Source organism: Oncorhynchus nerka, linkage group LG6 (genome assembly GCF_034236695.1).
Source record: "Oncorhynchus nerka isolate Pitt River linkage group LG6, Oner_Uvic_2.0, whole genome shotgun sequence".
In the NCBI taxonomy this organism is placed as follows: domain Eukaryota; kingdom Metazoa; phylum Chordata; class Actinopteri; order Salmoniformes; family Salmonidae; genus Oncorhynchus; species Oncorhynchus nerka.
Window position 1 is genome coordinate 88,188,294 of NC_088401.1, and position 20,171 is coordinate 88,208,464.

Below are 20,171 nucleotides of genomic sequence, written 5' to 3' on the forward strand. Positions count from 1 at the left end.
GAGGAGCCGGGTGACGTGAGAGAACTTGGGAAGGTTGAACACCAGACGGGCTGCGGCGTTCTGGATGAGTTGTAGGGGTTTAATGGCACAGGCAGGGAGCCCAGCCAACAGCGAGTTGCAGTAATCCAGACGGGAGATGACGAGTATGAAGCGAGGGCCAACCAATGAGAGTGTACAGGTCGCAGAGGTGGGTAGTGTATGGGGCTTTGATGACAAAATGGATTGCACTGTGATAGACTGCATCCAATTTGCTGAGTAGTGTTGGAGGCTATTTTGTAAATTACATCGCCGAGGTCGAGGATCGGTCGGATAGTCAGTTTTACGAGGGTAAGTTTGGCAGAATGAGTGAAGGAGGCTTAGTTGAGAAATAGGAAGCCAATTCTAGATTTCATTTTGGATTGGAGATGCTTAATGTGAGTCTGGAAGGAGAGTTTACAGTCTAGCCAGACACCTAGGTATTTATAGTTATCCACATATTTTAGGTCAGAACCGTCCAGAGTAATGATGCTGGACGGGCGGGCGGGTGTGGGCAGCGATCAGTTGAAGAGCATGCATTTGGTTTTAGTTGGAGGCCACGGAAGGAGTGTTGTATGGCGTTGAAGCTCAATTGGAGGTTTGTTAGCAGTGTCCAAAGAAGGGCCAGAAGTATACAGAAGTTATTCCACACTGATCTCGAACAAACTAATTCTGTATGGACCTCGCTTTGTGCACAGGGGCATTGTCATGCTGAAACAGGAAAGGGCCTTCCCCAAACTGTTGCCACAAAGTTGGAAGCACAGAATCTTCTAGAATGTCATTGTGTTCTGTAGCATTAAGATGCACCTTCACTGGAACTAAGGGGCCCGAACCATGAAAAACAGCCGCAGACCATTATTCCTCCTCCACCAAACATTACAGTTGGCACTACGCATTGGGGCAGGTAACGTTCTCCTGGCATCCACCAAACCCAGATTTGTCCGTCGGACTGCCAGATGGTGAAGTGTGATTCATCACTCCAGAGAACGTGTTTCCACTTCTCCAGAGTCCAATGGTGGCGAACTTCACACCACTCCAGCAGACGCTTGGCATTGTGATCTTAAGCTTGTGTGCGGCTGCTCTGCCACAGAAACCCATTTCATGAACTTCCCCACTAACAATTATTGTACTGACGTTGCTTCCAGATGCAGTTTGGAACTCAGTAGTGAGTGTTGCAACCGAGGACAGACAATGTTTACACACTTGGCCATCACACTCTGTGAGCTTGTGTGGCCAACCACTTCACAGCTGAGCCGTTGTTGCTCCTAGACGATTCCACTTCACAGCTAAGCCATTATTTCCACTTCACAATAACAGCACTTACAGTTGACCAGGGCAGCTTTAACAGGGCAGTAATTTGACAAACTGACTTGTCGTAAAGGTGGTATCATATGACGGTACCACGTTGAAAGTCACTCTTCAGTAAAGGCCATTCTACTGCCAATGTTTGTCTATGGAGATTGCATGGCTGTGTGCTTGATTTGAAACACAGATCAGCAAATCCAATTTGAAGGGGTGTACACATACTTTTGTATTTATAGCGTACCTACAAAAAAAATATTAAAACTGACATGACTTCAAGATTAGCAGAGTTTCTGTGGGCTGGTAGGAAGGCTGAGATGTATTAGACTAAGAATGCCGGAGATGGGAACAGAGCACTGACAGCCACTTCAAAATCAAAACCACCACAACATTTTAAAAATGTTTAATTTATAGTTGTTGGAAAATGACATCTTAAACATGACCAGCCCATTCCGATGTTACAGGAGAAATAGGCATCTATGAGTCACCACAGGCAGACTGTTATACTAGAGATAGGTAAAAGCCACGTGTGAAAGCTGTGGCCCTCTTCTTGTTGAACTGGGTTGTCGTTCTAAACGGCAGGCGGTACGGAAACTCAACCCCCTCGCTTGTTTGGTCGTTTCAAGACAATTACATTATAGAGTCAACTTTGATTGAATATTTAAAAAATAATAATTAAAAAAAAAAAGTAGTGCTTTTTCAGCCTTGTTCTTTAAATATGTAATGTATGTACAGGAAGGGTAGTTCACATTGCTCTCCTTTTAAACATAACCACATTTAACTGGAGGAGGAGGTATCATGGTGGACAAGACGGCCAGGGGATAGAGCAGGGCTAAATTATTTTGTGTTAAAAGAGTTTTTTTTTGTTTTTGTTATTTCAGACAGTGATCCCTTGTTTTGCACAACGGCCATTTAAACAAAAACAAAAAACCCCCAAAAATGTGTGAAGAAACAAGGAAAAAGACAAGTTATTTTCCTCATGTTGGAGGTTGAGGAGAAGGTTAGGTAGGTGTCAATCTTCTGTGAGGTCCTGAACAAAGAGGACCTCGGAACGGCTGAGGCCGGCCTCTTTGAGGCTGGGGGGGTTGGGCTGCTCCTCCGTGGGAAGGCAGGGCAGAACCCGGCGGGGGAAGTTGGTAACTATCTGGAATTTCTCCGGGGTCTCCTTCAAGGAGAACAGGAAGTCGTATATTACCTGGAGAAACAGAGGGAGAGATGGGTACTCTTTTTTGTTGTCAAGACCATACGTTCCTAGTGGTTAGAGTGTTGGACTAGTAACCGAAAGGTTGCAAGTTCAAACCCCCGAGCTGACAAGGTACAAATCTGTCGTTCTGCCCCTGAACAGGCAGTTAACCCACTGTTCCCAGGCCGTTATTGAAAATAAGAATTTGTTCTTAACCGACTTGCCTGGTTAAATAAAGGTAAAATAAAAAAATATATATATACCAGGGCAGTTAAATCAAACTGTAAAAGTTTGATTGTGTAGAATTGGGAGTCGAGCCTCCACTGGTAAACACCAGGCCGGTTAAAATGCAAATGCTGTAAGTTGACTAGAGCAGAGGCGTGTTCGTACCGTCAGAGACTGCTGGAAGAGGAACCGCCTCTCCACTCTGGTGTCGTTAGGCAGTTTGAAAACGATTTTGACGCTGTCAGGGTCGTCTGCTGGGGGTTCCGGGGGAAGACATTCTGACTTAAGCTCCTTCTCTTCCTCCAACGTCTAAAAACACAGAATTTGTTAGCCACAGTCAAACTGGCAACAACTAATTATTAAATAACATAGAACCAAGATAAGGAACGGTTTTAATGTAGGCAGAGCAAGAGAGGACAGAGAGTATAAAAGACTCCTCGTTCTCACCCTCCTCCTCCTCTCCTCGGCCAGGACGGTCTGCCGGACCTTCTCCTCCTCCGCCTGGACCTTCTCCTGCTCCTCCCTCTTCCTTCGGTCCTTCTCCTGGTCGGCTCTCAGCGACTCCAGGTAGGCCTCGTCCTGCTGCGCCCGCAACACCTGCGTCTGGTTCCTCTCCTCCCTGGAACACACACAGACACGTTCAATTAACCTCCATCTCCGGGACCAGAGACAGACCACACCACACCACATCTCCAGGACCAGAGACAGACCTCACCACACCACACCACACCACACCTCCGGGACCAGAGACAGACCTCACCACACCACACCTCCGGGACCAGAGACAGACCTCACCACACCCCATCTCCGGGACCAGAGACAGACCTCACCACACCACATCTCCGGGACCAGAGACAGACCTCACCACACCACATCTCCGGGACCAGAGACAGACCTCACCACATCTCCGGGACCAGAGACAGACCTCACCACACCACATCTCCGGGACCAAAGACAGACCACATCTCCAGGACCAGAGACAGACCTCACCACACCACATCTCCAGGACCAGAGACAGACCTCACCACACCACATCTCCGGGACCAGAGACAGACCTCACCACACCACATCTCCGGGACCAGAGACAGACCTCACCACACCACATCTCCGGGACCAGAGACAGACCTCACCACACCACATCTCCGGGACCAGAGACAGACCACACCACATCTCCAGGACCAGAGACTGACCTCACCACACCACATCTCCAGGACCAGAGACAGACATCACTACACCACATCTCCAGGACCAGAGACAGACCTCACCACACCACATCTCCGGGACCAGAGACAGACCTCACCACACCACATCTCCGGGACCAGAGACAGACCTCACCACACCACATCTCCAGGACCAGAGACAGACCTCACCACACCACATCTCCGGACCAGAGACAGACCTCACCACACCACATCTCCGGGACCAGAGACAGACCTCACCACACCACATCTCCAGGACCAGAGACAGACCTCACCACATCTCCGAGACCAGAGACAGACCTCACCACACCACATCTCCGGGACCAGAGACAGACCTCACCACACCACATCTCCGGGACCAGAGACAGACCTCACCACACCACATCTCCGGGACCAGAGACAGACCTCACCACACCTCCGGGACCAGAGACAGACCTCACCACATCACATCTCCAGGACCAGAGACAGACGTATGGGAGACATCACTACACCACATCTCCAGGACCAGAGACAGACCTCACCACACCACATCTCCAGGACCAGAGACAGACCTCACCACACCACATCTCCGGGACCAGAGACAGACCTCACCACACCACATCTCCGGGACCAGAGACAGACCTCACCACACCACATCTCCGGGACCAGAGACAGACCTCACCACACCTCCGGGACCAGAGACAGACCTCACCACATCTCCAGGACCAGAGACAGACCTCACCACATCTCCGGGACCAAAGACAGACCACATCTCCAGGACCAGAGACAGACCTCAACACACCACACCACATCTCCAGGACCAGAGACAGACCTCACCACACCACATCTCCGGGACCAGAGACAGACCTCACCACACCACATCTCTGGGACCAGAGACAGACCTCACCACACCACATCTCCAGGACCAGAGACAGACCTCACCACACCACATCTCCAGGACCAGAGACAGACCTCACCACATCTCCGGGACCAGAGACAGACGTATGGGAGATCTCCAGGACCAGAGACAGACCTCACCACACCACATCTCCAAGACCAGAGACAGACCTCACCACACCACATCTCCAGGACCAGAGACAGACCTCACCACACCACATCTCCAGGACCAGAGACAGACCTCACCACATCACATCTCCAGGACCAGAGACAGACGTATGGGAGACATCACTACACCACATCTCCAGGACCAGAGACAGACCTCACCACACCACATCTCCGGGACCAGAGACAGACCACACCACATCTCCAGGACCAGAGACAGACCTCACCACACCACATCTCCAGGACCAGAGACAGACCTCACCACACCACATCTCCAGGACCAGAGACAGACCTCACCACACCACATCTCCAGGACCAGAGACAGACCTCACCACATCTCCAGGACCAGAGACAGACCTCACCACACCACATCTCCGGGACCAGAGACAGACCTCACCACACCACATCTCCAGGACCAGAGACAGACCTCACCACACCACATCTCCGGGACCAGAGACAGACCACACCACATCTCCAGGACCAGAGACTGACCTCACCACACCACATCTCCAGGACCAGAGACAGACATCACTACACCACATCTCTAAGACCAGAGACAATCTCCACATTTGTGTTTTTCATAATCGTAAAATAATCATATGTGGGTTTCAAATACAAGAAAACAATTTCCCATACTTTTGTTTGAGTTTGTCTGGCGCGCCAGATGTGTTGGGCTTGTACAGGCACAGAGACCACTGGAGCACATTTTAAGGTATTGAAAACCCAGATCGGCAGTCAGTTAATGTCAGTCCCTCACCGTTCAGACATCAGTTAATGTCAGTCCCTCACCGTTCAGACATCAGTTAATGTCAGTCCCTCACCGTTCAGACTTCAGTTAATGTCAGTCCCTCACCGTTCAGACATCAGTTAATGTCAGTCCCTCACCGTTCAGACATCAGTTAATGTCAGTCCCTCACCGTTCAGACATCAGTTAATGTCAGTCCCTCACCGTTCAGACATCAGTTAATGTCAGTCCCTCACCGTTCAGACATCAGTTAATGTCAGTCCCTCACCGTTCAGACATCAGTTAATGTCAGTCCCTCACCGTTCAGACATCAGTTAATGTCAGTCCCTCACCGTTCAGACATCAGTTAATGTCAGTCCCTCACCGTTCAGACACCAGGTAGGATCAGTCCCTCACCGTTCAGACATCAGTTAATGTCAGTCCCTCACCGTTCAGACACCAGGTAGGATCAGTCCCTCACCGTTCAGACATCAGGTAGGATCAGTCCCTCACCGTTCAGACACCAGGTAGGATCAGTCCCTCACCGTTCAGACATCAGGAAGGATCAGTCCGTTACCGTTCAGACTTCAGTTAATGTCAGTCCCTCACCGTTCAGACATCAGTTAATGTCAGTCCCTCACCGTTCAGACATCAGTTAATGTCAGTCCCTCACCGTTCAGACACCAGGTAGGATCAGTCCGTTACCGTTCAGACACCAGGTAGGATCAGTCCCTCACCGTTCAGACGTCAGGTAGGATCAGTCCCTCACCGTTCAGACATCAGTTAATGTCAGTCCCTCACCGTTCAGACACCAGGTAGGATCAGTCCCTCACCGTTCAGACACCAGGTAGGATCAGTCCCTCACCGTTCAGACACCAGGTAGGATCAGTCCCTCACCGTTCAGACACCAGGTAGGATCAGTCCCTCACCGTTCAGACACCAGGTAGGATCAGTCCCTCACCGTTCAGACATCAGGTAGGATCAGTCCCTCACCGTTCAGACACCAGGTAGGATCAGTCCCTCACCGTTCAGACACCAGGTAGGATCAGTCCCTCACCGTTCAGACACCAGGTAGGATCAGTCCCTCACCGTTCAGACACCAGGTAGGATCAGTCCCTCACCGTTCAGACACCAGGTAGGATCAGTCCCTCACTGTTCAGACACCAGGTAGGATCAGTCCCTCACCGTTCAGACACCAGTTAGGATCAGTCCCTCACCGTTCAGACATCAGTTAATGTCAGTCCCTCACCGTTCAGACACCAGGTAGGATCAGTCCCTCACCGTTCAGACACCAGGTAGGATCAGTCCCTCACCGTTCAGACACCAGGTAGGATCAGTCCCTCACCGTTCAGACACCAGGTAGGATCAGTCCCTCACCGTTCAGACATCAGGTAGGATCAGTCCCTCACCGTTCAGACACCAGGTAGGATCAGTCCCTCACCGTTCAGACACCAGGTAGGATCAGTCCCTCACCGTTCAGACACCAGGTCCCTCACCGTTCAGGATCAGTCCCTCACCGTTCAGACACCAGGTAGGATCAGTCCTCACCGTTCAGACACCAGGTAGGATCAGTCCCTCACCGTTCAGACACCAGGTAGGATCAGTCCCTCACCGTTCAGACACCAGGTAGGATCAGTCCCTCACCGTTCAGACACCAGGTAGGATCAGTCCCTCACCGTTCAGACACCAGGTAGGATCAGTCCCTCACCGTTCAGACATCAGTTAAGGATCAGTCCCTCACCGTTCAGACACCAGGTAGGATCAGTCCCTCACCGTTCAGACACCAGGTAGGATCAGTCCCTCACCGTTCAGACACCAGGTAGGATCAGTCCCTCACCGTTCAGACATCAGTTAATGTCAGTCCCTCACCATTCAGACATCAGTTAGGATCAGTCCCTCACCTTTCAGACATCAGTTAGGATCAGTCCCTCACCGTTCAGACATCAGTTAATGTCAGTCCCTCACCGTTCAGACATCAGTTAGGATCAGTCCCTCACCGTTCAGACATCAGTTAATGTCAGTCCCTCACCGTTCAGACATCAGTTAGGATCAGTCCCTCACCGTTCAGACACCAGGTAGGATCAGTCCCTCACCGTTCAGACATCAGTTAATGTCAGTCCCTCACCGTTCAGACGCCAGGTAGGATCAGTCCCTCACCGTTCAGACACCAGGTAGGATCAGTCCCTCACCGTTCAGACACCAGGTAGGATCAGTCCCTCACCGTTCAGACACCAGGTAGGATCAGTCCCTCACCGTTCAGACACCAGGTAGGATCAGTCCCTCACCGTTCAGACACCAGGTAGGATCAGTCCCTCACCGTTCAGACATCAGTTAATGTCAGTCCCTCACCGTTCAGACATCAGTTAATGTCAGTCCCTCACCGTTCAGACACCAGGTAGGATCAGTCCCTCACCGTTCAGACACCAGGTAGGATCAGTCCCTCACCGTTTAGACATCAGTTAGGATCAGTCCCTCACCGTTCAGACATCAGGTAGGATCAGTCCCTCACCGTTCAGACACCAGTTTGGATCAGTCCCTCACCGTTCAGACACCAGGTAGGATCAGTCCCTCACCGTTCAGACACCAGGTAGGATCAGTCCCTCACCGTTCAGACATCAGGTAGGATTAGTCCCTCACCGTTCAGACACCAGGTAGGATCAGTCCCTCACCGTTCAGACATCAGTTAATGTCAGTCCCTCACCATTCAGACATCAGTTAGGATCAGTCCCTCACCTTTCAGACATCAGTTAGGATCAGTCCCTCACCGTTCAGACATCAGTTAATGTCAGTCCCTCACCGTTCAGACATCAGTTAATGTCAGTCCCTCACCGTTCAGACATCAGTTAATGTCAGTCCCTCACCGTTCAGACATCAGTTAATGTCAGTCCCTCACCGTTCAGACATCAGTTAATGTCAGTCCCTCACCGTTCAGACATCAGTTAATGTCAGTCCCTCACCGTTCAGACATCAGGTAGGATCAGTCCCTTACCGTTCAGACATCAGGTAGGATCAGTCCCTCACCGTTCAGACACCAGGTAGGATCAGTCCCTCACCGTTCAGACACCAGGTAGGATCAGTCCTTCACCGTTCAGACGTCAGGTAGGATCAGTCCCTTACCGTTCAGACATCAGTTAATGTCAGTCCCTCACCGTTCAGACATCAGTTAGGATCAGTCCCTCACCGTTCAGACATCAGTTAATGTCAGTCCCTCACCGTTCAGACATCAGTTAATGTCAGTCCCTCACCGTTCAGACACCAGGTAGGATCAGTCCCTCACCGTTCAGACGTCAGGTAGGATCAGTCCCTCACCGTTCAGACACCAGGTAGGATCAGTCCCTCACCGTTCAGACACCAGGTAGGATCAGTCCCTCACCATTCAGACACCAGGTAGGATCAGTCCCTCACCGTTCAGACACCAGGTAGGATCAGTCCCTCACCGTTCAGACACCAGGTAGGATCAGTCCCTCACCGTTCAGACACCAGGTAGGATCAGTCCCTCACCGTTCAGACACCAGGTAGGATCAGTCCCTCACCGTTCAGACGTCAGGTAGGATCAGTCCCTCACCGTTCAGACGTCAGGTAGGATCAGTCCCTCACCGTTCAGACGTCAGGTAGGATCAGTCCCTCACCGTTCAGACACCAGGTAGGATCAGTCCCTCACCGTTCAGACACCAGGTAGGATCAGTCCCTCACCGTTCAGACACCAGGTAGGATCAGTCCCTCACCGTTCAGACACCAGGTAGGATCAGTCCCTCACCGTTCAGACACCAGGTAGGATCAGTCCCTCACCGTTCAGACACCAGGTAGGATCAGTCCCTCACCGTTCAGACACCAGGTAGGATCAGTCCCTCACCGTTCAGACACCAGGTAGGATCAGTCCCTCACCGTTCAGACACCAGGTAGGATCAGTCCCTCACCGTTCAGACACCAGGTAGGATCAGTCCCTCACCGTTCAGACACCAGGTAGGATCAGTCCCTCACCGTTCAGACATCAGTTAATGTCAGTCCCTCACCGTTCAGACATCAGTTAATGTCAGTCCCTCACCGTTCAGACATCAGTTAGGATCAGTGCCTTACCGTTCCAAGCGTTCCGACATCAGGTAGGTCTGGTTGGCCTCCATGATGAAGGTGAGCTGGTTGAGGAGGTCCTCTGATTGGATGAGCCCCTCCAGACGTCCCACCACCGTCATCTTACGGTCCTTCAACATGATCATGGCCAGGAACGGGTAAGTGTTCTCACGCAGCGCCTGGGACACTGAGGTACAGACACACAGGGGGAAAAAACAAACACACCAAACACCAAAATCATCCATCATCCCTAAGAGATTCCAACTCATATCTTAAGAGGACACTGATGAAAATCATCCATCATCCCTAAGAGATTCCAACTCATTTCTTAAGAGGACACTGATGAAAATCATCCATCATCCCTAAGTGATTCCACCTCATATCTTAAGAGGACACTGATGAAAATCATCCATCATCCCTAAGAGATTCCAACTCATATCTTAAGAGGACACTGATGAAAATCATCCATCATCCCTAAGAGATTCCAACTCATATCTTAAGAGGACACTGATGAAAATCATCCATCATCCCTAAGAGATTCCACCTCATTTCTTAAGAGGACACTGATGAAAATCATCCATCATCCCTAAGAGATTCCACCTCATATCTTAAGAGGACACTGATGAAAATCATCCATCATCCCTAAGTGATTCCACCTCATATCTTAAGAGGACACTGATGAAAATCATCCATCATCCCTAAGAGATTCCACCTCATTTCTTAAGAGGACACTGATGAAAATCATCCATCATCCCTAAGAGATTCCACCTCATATCTTAAGAGGACACTGATGAAAATCATCCATCATCCCTAAGAGATTCCACCTCATATCTTAAGAGGACACTGATGAAAATCATCCATCATCCCTAAGAGATTCCACCTCATATCTTAAGAGGACACTGATGAAAATCATCCATCATCCCTAAGAGATTCCACCTCATTTCTTAAGAGGACACTGATGAAAATCATCCATCATCCCTAAGAGATTCCACCTCATATCTTAAGAGGACACTGATGAAAATCATCCATCATCCCTAAGAGATTCCACCTCATATCTTAAGAGGACACTGATGAAAATCATCCATAAGAGATTCCACCTCATATCTTAAGAGGACACTGATGAAAATCATCCATCATCCCTAAGAGATTCCAACTCATATCTTAAGAGGACACTGATGAAAATCATCCATAAGAGATTCCACCTCATTTCTTAAGAGGACACTGATGAAAATCATCCATCATCCCTAAGAGATTCCACCTCATATCTTAAGAGGACACTGATGAAAATCATCCATCATCCCTAAGAGATTCCACCTCATATCTTAAGAGGACACTGATGAAAATCATCCATCATCCCTAAGAGATTCCACCTCATATCTTAAGAGGACACTGATGAAAATCATCCCTAAGAGATTCCACCTCATATCTTAAGAGGACACTGATGAAAATCATCCATAAGAGATTCCACCTCATATCTTAAGAGGACACTGATGAAAATCATCCACAGTTCCAGCACAAATGATTTACTTTTTAAAATCTTTAACCCAATTTAACCCTATCAAACTGACTGAGAACACGTCCTCATTTACAGCAACAACAACGAGTGAAGCACGAGGCCAGTTCCTCTTTGTCGAATGGTATCTCCAGCTCTAGGAGATCTAGGTAGTGAAGACGCAATGCAAGAGAAGACGGTTGTGTACCTCTGTATCCCTCAGGCCTGCTGGTGGAACAGGCCCAGAACAGCATCCTGGTGTTGAGGAAGGTCAGGACCTCTTCTGTACATAACGTAGAGCTGGAGGAAGATGGAAACAGAAGCATCATTAATATAAACCGTGAGAGGAGAGACGTACCGAGTACACTTTAAGGAAAACCTCTAATAAAATGAAGAGTGGAGGGCATGTGAATAATACCAAGCATGACACAAATAAAGAAACACAGATGGTAATGCCTTCGTCCAATCAACCGAATCCATATTCAAACCAATCATCAACAGACCCTGAATTATAACTAGATAACCAACTAATGATTCTTGCCTCCCTGGAAAAAGGACAATTAGTACCCAACGGTGCCTGGCCTTCCAGAGTTTGGGTATTGCATTGTAGTATCATTGTGCATTTTGTTGCCTGTGTATGTTGACCACGTGTAAAGTGATCACTTCTTATTGGACCTACCGACAGAACTGGTCTGTATCCTGGTGGTCTTCTCCATGGAGGTAAACTAGCAAGTAGCGAAGCTCACGTTTGGCATCGTTCAATGCCTAGAGGGGGGAAAACAAAAACACACACACCTCACTGAATAACACCACCAGCTATCGACCAAGTTACACATCGATTCAATCCACGTAGAACCTATATGGATTCTGGAACATCCGCTTTCTTAAAACCATTTAGTCGGTTGTTCAATAAAATAAAACGTAAGGTCTGTCAACTTTTTTTTTTTTTTTTGGGGGGGGTTCTTCTGCGTTCTAGCATACTTGTTGTGGATGGTCAAGGTACTAGTATCCCAAATTGAGAATGAAACTTGGGAACCTGAGTAACACACCTGGCTATATGTTCCCTGGTAAAACACTGGATGCGATCGACCGTACTTCTCTTCAAAACTATGGATGAAGGACACCACGTCACCCACAGGGTCTGTGACACGTCCACGAGGGTCTGGTCTGACCCACCGCAGGGCAAACCTGGTTAGGAAAGAGGTAGGAGGAGGAACCAATCAGTCACCTTTATACAGAAACGTCAGGGGAACTGATGATGGCCAAATACAGTTTTTTTTTGTATTACCTGAATATGTCCAGAAGTGTGTAATATGTCAATCTGAAAGGTAACATTATCATGTAGTAACTCCATCCTATTAATCCCTGGAGGAGAAAAGTAATAAAAAGACCAGATGAGACATGACGGTCAGAAAAGTGGGAAGATTCAATGAGAAACTACAGCTGGCAGCTGGATGATTTTAGTAAGCAGAAGGTTGCGCCACTGTGTATGCGAATGTCATATTGCAGATTCTACCTTAAAGTTGAGATGCTAGGACAGTTTACCGGTGACATATAAGAGCAAAAAGAGAAGAACATCATAAGAGACAGAGAGACAGAATGTGTGTGTGTGTATGTACTCTGGGTTGTGGCCTGGAGACGATATAGCTATACACTCTGTGGTCTGCTGTGTTGACCTGTAAGGGTCTGGAGGGCGGAGGGTTAAACACACTGGGAACTCCTTCCTGCTCGTTCAGTCTGTCCTGCACTGCAGCCTGGGAACACACACACACACAGGACATTATCCATTTGATCTCACCCTGCACACCACAAGAAGACTAAACCGTGTGGCAGAGCTCATGCAGAATATTGAAGACAACATTTCTCATGAGATATATATAGAGATATATATATATATATATATTACTGCACATAGTTCATTTATAACAGTGCAACCTCTGATGAACTATTGGATTCACTGGGTGCATTATAACCTGTGTATAATGTAGTCGTCAAGGCCCACATCAAAAACAGCCATTCATGTATTTTGGGGGCGACAGTTCTTACCTCGATGTTCCAATTGTGTTGTTCTAATGTACGACGACATTGGTCCATAGACTCCAAACCTGTCAAGTCCTGGAAAATCAAATGCAAAAAAAAAAAATCTGAATTCTCAGATCTAACACTGGTTGGTGTACACGAGATTGGACAAATCTGTGAAGTTATGTTCAACCGAATTTATTTCCAATATGTTACTTTCCTACAGGCCATTTCCACATCTTGGGTATGGATGAGACAGAGGGGGCCTTACTAGGAATGAACCAGTCATTGCTTGTCATGTGTCATTAACAGTTGTGTGTGTCTGATGTTCACTCTCAAACCATCTTCTAGCTAAAATGCTAAGTAACGTTAGCTTGGCTGACCAAGTAAACTGCTAGCTAGCTAGTCAGCCAACTGTCGTTAGCTTAGCTAGTTAGTTGGCGTAAGTAAACCAAGTGCTGCAGATAACCAAGTTAAACATGTCCTTTCTAATTCACATTACACTGATTTAAGTTTGTTGATTCGTTTCTTTGTGAGTATTGTCGGGAACGAACTAGCAACTCAAGACAATATTTAGGATAGAACATAATTGTTGTGTTGCTAGATTAGATATAACGTTAACGGTAGCAAGTTAGCTAACGTTAGCGGTGGCGCTATGGGGTATCAACATTATATTGTCAAAAAAAGCGTTTTTTACACCCATTAGCGTGCTTTATTTTAAACAATGTCCTTCATATATCTAAACATACATTAATATGGAGTTATATAAAAAATAAATACTTAAACCTGAAGAAAGGCTGACTACCTGAAATTGAAGGAGTTTTTCGGTCTGCGCCTGAGATAATTCCTGCTCCTCTGGCGCCGCCATCTTACCTCGCCAACAGTGACGTGCAATTCGCGAACGATTCATTATTCGACTCTTTTTTTTTTGCTGACTCGAGAGTCATGATTCATTGATTCATTATTCGACTCTTTTTTTTACTGGCTCGAGAGTCATGATTCACTTATTCATTAATCAAGTCTTTTTTTTTTACTGACTCGAGAGTCATGATTAATTTTTCTGAATGACTCATTCGTTTGAGTTGTTCGTTTGACCTGCCTAGTGCTGGCAGTAATGATTCCAACAGCGCGATTGATACACGCTGCTCTGTCTCAGTGGCTCCCAGAGGACTGTTCCGAGCACCAAACTGTCTGTCATATGCGCGGAAAATTGATAATAAGCATAGTACATAGAGAAGAAAAATACATGAGCTCTATATGGTGTCAATGTGCACCTCTCACATTTTGCAATAATGTAGCTCATCATTGACATGATTGGTTGAGGTTGGGTGGGGGCTACAGGTCCAGTATAAACACAAACTCAATTTGTGTAACCTTTATTGAACTAGGCATGTCCATTAAAAACAAATTCTTATTTACAATGACGGCGTCATGCTAGAGGCATCACTACAGACCCTGGTTCGATTCCACGCTGTATCACAAACCGGCCGTGATTGGGAGTCCCATATGGCGGCGAACAATTGACCCAGTGTCGTTAGGGTTTGACCGGGGTAGGCCCGTCATTGTAAATACAAATTTGTTCTTAACTGACTTGCCTAGTTAAATAAAATAAAAATGGTGAATGATGTAAATGAGAGGCTCGGAGAATCCTAACTCTTTCCAGTTTTCAGTTCATCGTTCACTGGGGGTCCTGAGTGCGTTGGGCATGAAAAGCGCTGCATGGCAAATATGTTATCTGCATTTGGGGCGGCAGGGATTAGAGCATTGTAGTAACCGAAAGGTTGCAAGTTCAAATCCCCGAGCTGACAAGGTACAAAATCTGAACAGGCAGTTAACCCACTGTTTCTAGGCCGTCATTGAAAATAAGAATTTGTTCTTAACTGACTTGCCTAGTAAAATAAAGGTAAAATTAAAATTGGCTGTGCAGCATTTATGGTGATATGGCCTTTGCAGAAGTCAGAGCATTCATAGTTCTTGCACAGCGCTGTTGTGAAGGAAGTGAGTTTGCGCCTATACAGGACCTCCGTCCCTCATCTACTGTCAACCAATAATGTCAATGCGGAGCTATACAGAGCCCCTCGCATTGTTACAAAATGTGAGAGGCAAGGCCGAATTTGGCCTCAGTTGCGTCACACCATCCAGTGCCTCCGACCACATTTTCGGATCAAGCGTAAATTGGCTCTTACTGACTCGAATGAAATGAGTCGAAAAACTCGTTATTTTGACGAAACGAGTGGAAAAGATCCGAGTCAGTAAAAACACAGATAGAACAATGAGTCAGACATTTCACCGGATGTATAAATGTTAAGCATCCGGTTGAAGTTTCCTCTCACTGCCAAATATGGTGATGAGAGGAAGCTCAGTGGCTTACAGTGGGGAAAAATGAAACGAGATGTATTTTGGCCGTCATGCACATTTTCTCCTCAATTAAACGTTTGTTCTCAATTAGAGTCTTCTGTTTCCGAAACTACAGTCTGTACCAAACAGAGTGGACTACGTTTTTTAGGCTTTACCCTTTGCCAAAGTAAAAAATAACAATAGCGTTGCTTAGTAGGACTGCAAGGGCGAATTGAGTTATTGCACAAACGCGATTCATACTAGGCGTCCCCTAACGAAATATTGCAAAATAAATGCTAGAACGCGCCAATAGGATCTCGCTAACTCATGCTTGGCCCTGCCCATCTCAATGTCTGTTCTGCCCACTATGGTTAATTTGATCCAATTGGAAATGAAAGGCTCTGATCTATCTTAGATTAGTTATATAACATCTTCGGTATAATGACAAGAATTTCGGTCAAACTTCCGGTCCGTCACTACTCGCCAATCCACTACCAAGACAGAGAAGAGGCAAAGCGAGAGGGTTACTCTGCCAAAAATCTATCCAGGAAAATAAGACCAAGGAAGTGAGGAATTTTTGTATGGAGGTTAACGAGAGAGTGTCGAATTTGGTCAACTGAAGAATAAATTGATAATTTCTCCACAAGGCTTTATATTTGATCAATAGAAGTTTCATAATGAGACGCGTTCGACATTGCAGCCGACTTTAAAAGACAAGACTGACTAATTTACAAATCACCTTGAAATCATAAATAGCTACTCAATATTATTTGTAGATCAGTCAGTTGGTCACAATTTACCCATGATGCAGCAAGGTTTTGATGCGCTCCAACCAAGGGTGTGTTCGTAAATTTAATCTGGAGTGCCAGGGTGCACTCAGTGTCAGATTGTCCGTCAGTAAATTCAGAGCGTTCTGCTCTCGGAGCGTTCAGAGAGCACACTGGACGCTCTGGCTTAAGAGTAGCGTTGATCCAAGCATTCTGATCTCACAACAGCAGTCAAGCTAACGTTGGCTAGTTTCCCAGCTACTCCCAGACACAAATGAGAGAACACCTCACTCTTACCATTTTACTCTCCCTAACAGCACTGGTTAGGCTGTTTTCATGTTATCCAGAGCATTTGGTGACTGTAACTGTGCTGCAGGCAATAATTTAATCACACTCCCCCCCCCCGACGTTTACTGACACCCGACCATATTCAATGGGTGTTGAGCGTTTCTAAATTCATCAGTTATTCTGCGCTCTGGCACACTCAGACGAGAGTGCTATGAAATCGGAGTAGATAGCCAGAGTGAATTTACGAACGCACCCCAAGCGGCGAGGGTTCCGGCAAAGACAGTACAGTAGGAGTGTGAAGCAGGAACTGCTTCTCCAATGGAAATCACCGATCACTCTTGTAAGAGATGTCATGGCGATGTTGTCTAACTAAGCTCATGTGCAGAAACAGGTCATCAAACGGTCGTCTTGCTTATGTGCAGGCCTCAAATCAAAAGGCACTCCTTCGATATAAAATAAAACAATTTAAGAAAATGAAAACGCCTCAGTTTGTCACTTTCACGAGGTTTGGAGTAATAACATGTTCAACTACTTAAGACATTGTCTCGAATCTAGGTTGTGGATTTCGGGGAAATAAACGGCAAAGGAAGAATGTTTCACTTCTCTCATTGATTTCTCAAAGCCCGGCGTTCCTAATGAGCCACTTTAGTCATCACTTTGTGCACAAAAACAGCCATTGAATTATTCAATGGCATTTTGGTGTATCTGCCCTCTCATTGGCTACACTGTTCCCATCCGATCTCACCTCCTCCAGCAGGCCTTCCATCTTTGAGGACGTGTATTTCCATTGTTAGAGCGATCACTCAACAATCTTGCCAATATAAAATATAATCTTTGACCAAATACGTAAAACACTCTTTGGCGATGTAGCAGTGACCAAATGCAAACCTGTACCTCTACCTACCATTTAGGAGTACTACAATCAGTCGGATAAAATGTGTCGGTTTGTTCATGATCAATGTCCCTATCAATTCGATGTACAGTGTGGTTACAATCTATATATACACTGAACAAAAATATGAACGTAACATGTAAAGTGTTGGTCCCATGTTTCATGAGCTGAAATAAAAGATACCAGAACTGTTCCATACTCACAAAACGCATATTTCCATCAAATTGTTTACATCCTTGTTAGTGAAGCATTTGTCAAGATAATCCATCCACTTGACAGGTGTGGCATATTAATAAACTGATTAAACAGCATGATAATTACACAGGTGCACCTTGTGCTCGGGACAATAAAAGGCCACTCTAAAATGTGCAGTTTTGTCACAAAACACAATGCCACAGATGTCTCAAGTTTTGAGGGAACTGACATGCTGACTGCAGGAACTTCCACCAGAGCTGTTGCCAGAAAATGTTATGTTAATTTCTCTACAATAAGCTGCCTCCAACATTGTTTTGAGAATTTGGCAGTCCGTCCAACCAGTCTCACAACCGCAGAACACCTCTAACCACGCCAGCCCAGAACCTCCACATCCGGCTTCTTCACCTGCGGGATTATCTGAGGACGGGTGCTGAGAAGTATTTCTGTCTGTAATAAAGCCCTTTTGTGGGGAAAAACTCATTCTGATTGGCTGGGCCTGGCTCCCCCAGTGCCCACCCAGGCCCACCCTTGGCTGCACCCCAGCACAGTAATGTGAAATCCATAGATTAGGGCCTCATTCATTTCTTTCAATTGACTGATTTTCTTATATGCACTGTAACTCAGTAAAATCTTTGAAATTGTTGCGTTTATATTTTTGTTCAGTATATTTAACTATGCTTTCAAGTTTCCAACACGTTGCAACACTTGGTCAAAGGTGGCCCCTAGTAACGGATGTCTTTGTGTAATATTATATTTATTTATTCATCCGTTATTTTACCAGATAAATTGACTGAGAACACGTTCTCATTTGCAGCAACGACCTGGATAATAGTTACAGGGGAGAGGAGAGGGATGAATGAGCCAATTGTAAATTGAAGATTATTAGGTGACAGTGATGCTTTGAGGGCCAGATTGGGAATAGCATGTGATATTTACGGAAGCACTCTCATTAGGTCATCTTTCATATTTTCAACGTCTTTGTTCCAAACCATTCATTCCCTTCCTCTGTAGCTGGCAACCGTAGCTTCGTGAACACACACTCTACAGGCATGGCAGCTGCTGTCACTACCCCGTTTGTCTCTGAACAATCAGCGACAACGACCCAACAACCAATGCTCGACATATCCAAGCCCCCTGTTATAGAAGGATTTACACCTCTATCTCGACCCAGGTAAGAGACGTTCCAGGAGAAGTTGATGAGGAAGTCGAAGGAGAACCCGTTCGTCCCTATAGGTGAGTTGCGTAATGAGTAACTCTAGGGAAAAGTGTCCACTGTCCACAGCTGTTCCTAGTCGGCTTCAATGCATACTATTAATAAATTAGATTATTCATGCATCGACTAGACAGTCATTTGGTCATCCATGTGCGTTTTACGACCAAGACAGACAACCGTTTTGTAGCTAGTTAGCTACAGTAGGGAATAGCATACAATCGATTTACTTTGGTACAGCCAGCTAGTTTTTATAAGATGTGTCACGCACAGGGTCCTTGTGGAACTCATAAAGTAGACTAAAAGGTCATTTGATTGGAACATAGCCGACTGTTCCAAGCCCCATTATGAAACATTACAGGGCCCACAATGCCTTTCTTTCATAATAAACATGCATTATAATGGTAAACTAGTGCAATCAATGGGTCATACCCTGGGTGCTAGACTACACAGCTAGACCAGTGGCCAGACTGTCTCTATAACCTAGTTAGGGATGGAACATTTTATGTGAATATAACATCGGACACTACTTCCAACATCGCTCTCTGCAGCGGTTCATTCCCCTGTGGTTACAGAATGATTTGCATACACAATCTGAATTAAAAAACACCCTCCCCCTTACACACGATCAGGCCTAAAATGTCTTTAAGATTGACTCCGGTCAGGGGGCCTGTTCTTTTATGTATTTATGATTCCACACCTTGAGGTTTCTCAAAAACCAAACGGAGAAGCATTTGGATCACTTTAAAACCCCAAATGGAAGCTACTGAATGCTCCTCCTATCACATCTATTTTAAAGAGTTGTGTTATTGAAAACCTAATTGTTTGTTTAAAAAAAAAAAAATCAAGTCTCTATTCTGCGTCTCCTCTCCAGGTTGTCTTGGTACAGCTGGAGCGTTGATGTACGGTCTCCGAGCCTTCAAACAAGACCCGGCAGTCCCAGCTCCTGATGAAGAGGACGTATCTACGCACCAGGCTTCACTGTAGTCGCTATCCTCTTCGGCGTGTTCACCACGGCACTGAAGAAAGACTGATCAGCATCAGATTTCATATTCATTTTTTTACTGCAAAACTTTTTTTACAACGGAAAAAAACTAAAACAAGGAGTTTCTTATTAGACAAGTTCAGGTCCCACCTTGTTGTGGTGGAGGAGGAGGAAATGTGTTGTTTGAACGTGTCGAAAGACTAACGGAACAGATATTCAAAAGCCACCC

The 20,171-nt window shown here is 46.4% G+C and overlaps 1 protein-coding gene across 1 annotated transcript; it reads right to left on the reverse strand.

Annotated features, from left to right (window-relative positions):
- Positions 1-1,704: 1,704 nt before the first annotated feature.
- LOC115122173 (FAS-associated factor 2-like) lies at positions 1,705-14,193 on the reverse strand. The gene is made up of 11 exons (XM_065019994.1): positions 14,074-14,193; positions 13,296-13,364; positions 12,869-13,003; positions 12,538-12,614; positions 12,299-12,437; positions 11,929-12,014; positions 11,458-11,549; positions 9,767-9,944; positions 3,173-3,344; positions 2,891-3,034; positions 1,705-2,512 (listed from the first exon to the last, which is right to left on the reverse strand). Exons 1-11 carry the CDS (start codon positions 14,176-14,178, stop codon positions 2,330-2,332), a joined length of 1,380 nt encoding a protein of 459 aa, XP_064876066.1. The 5' UTR covers positions 14,179-14,193; the 3' UTR covers positions 1,705-2,329.
- Between the last annotated feature and the right edge of the window lie 5,978 nt (positions 14,194-20,171).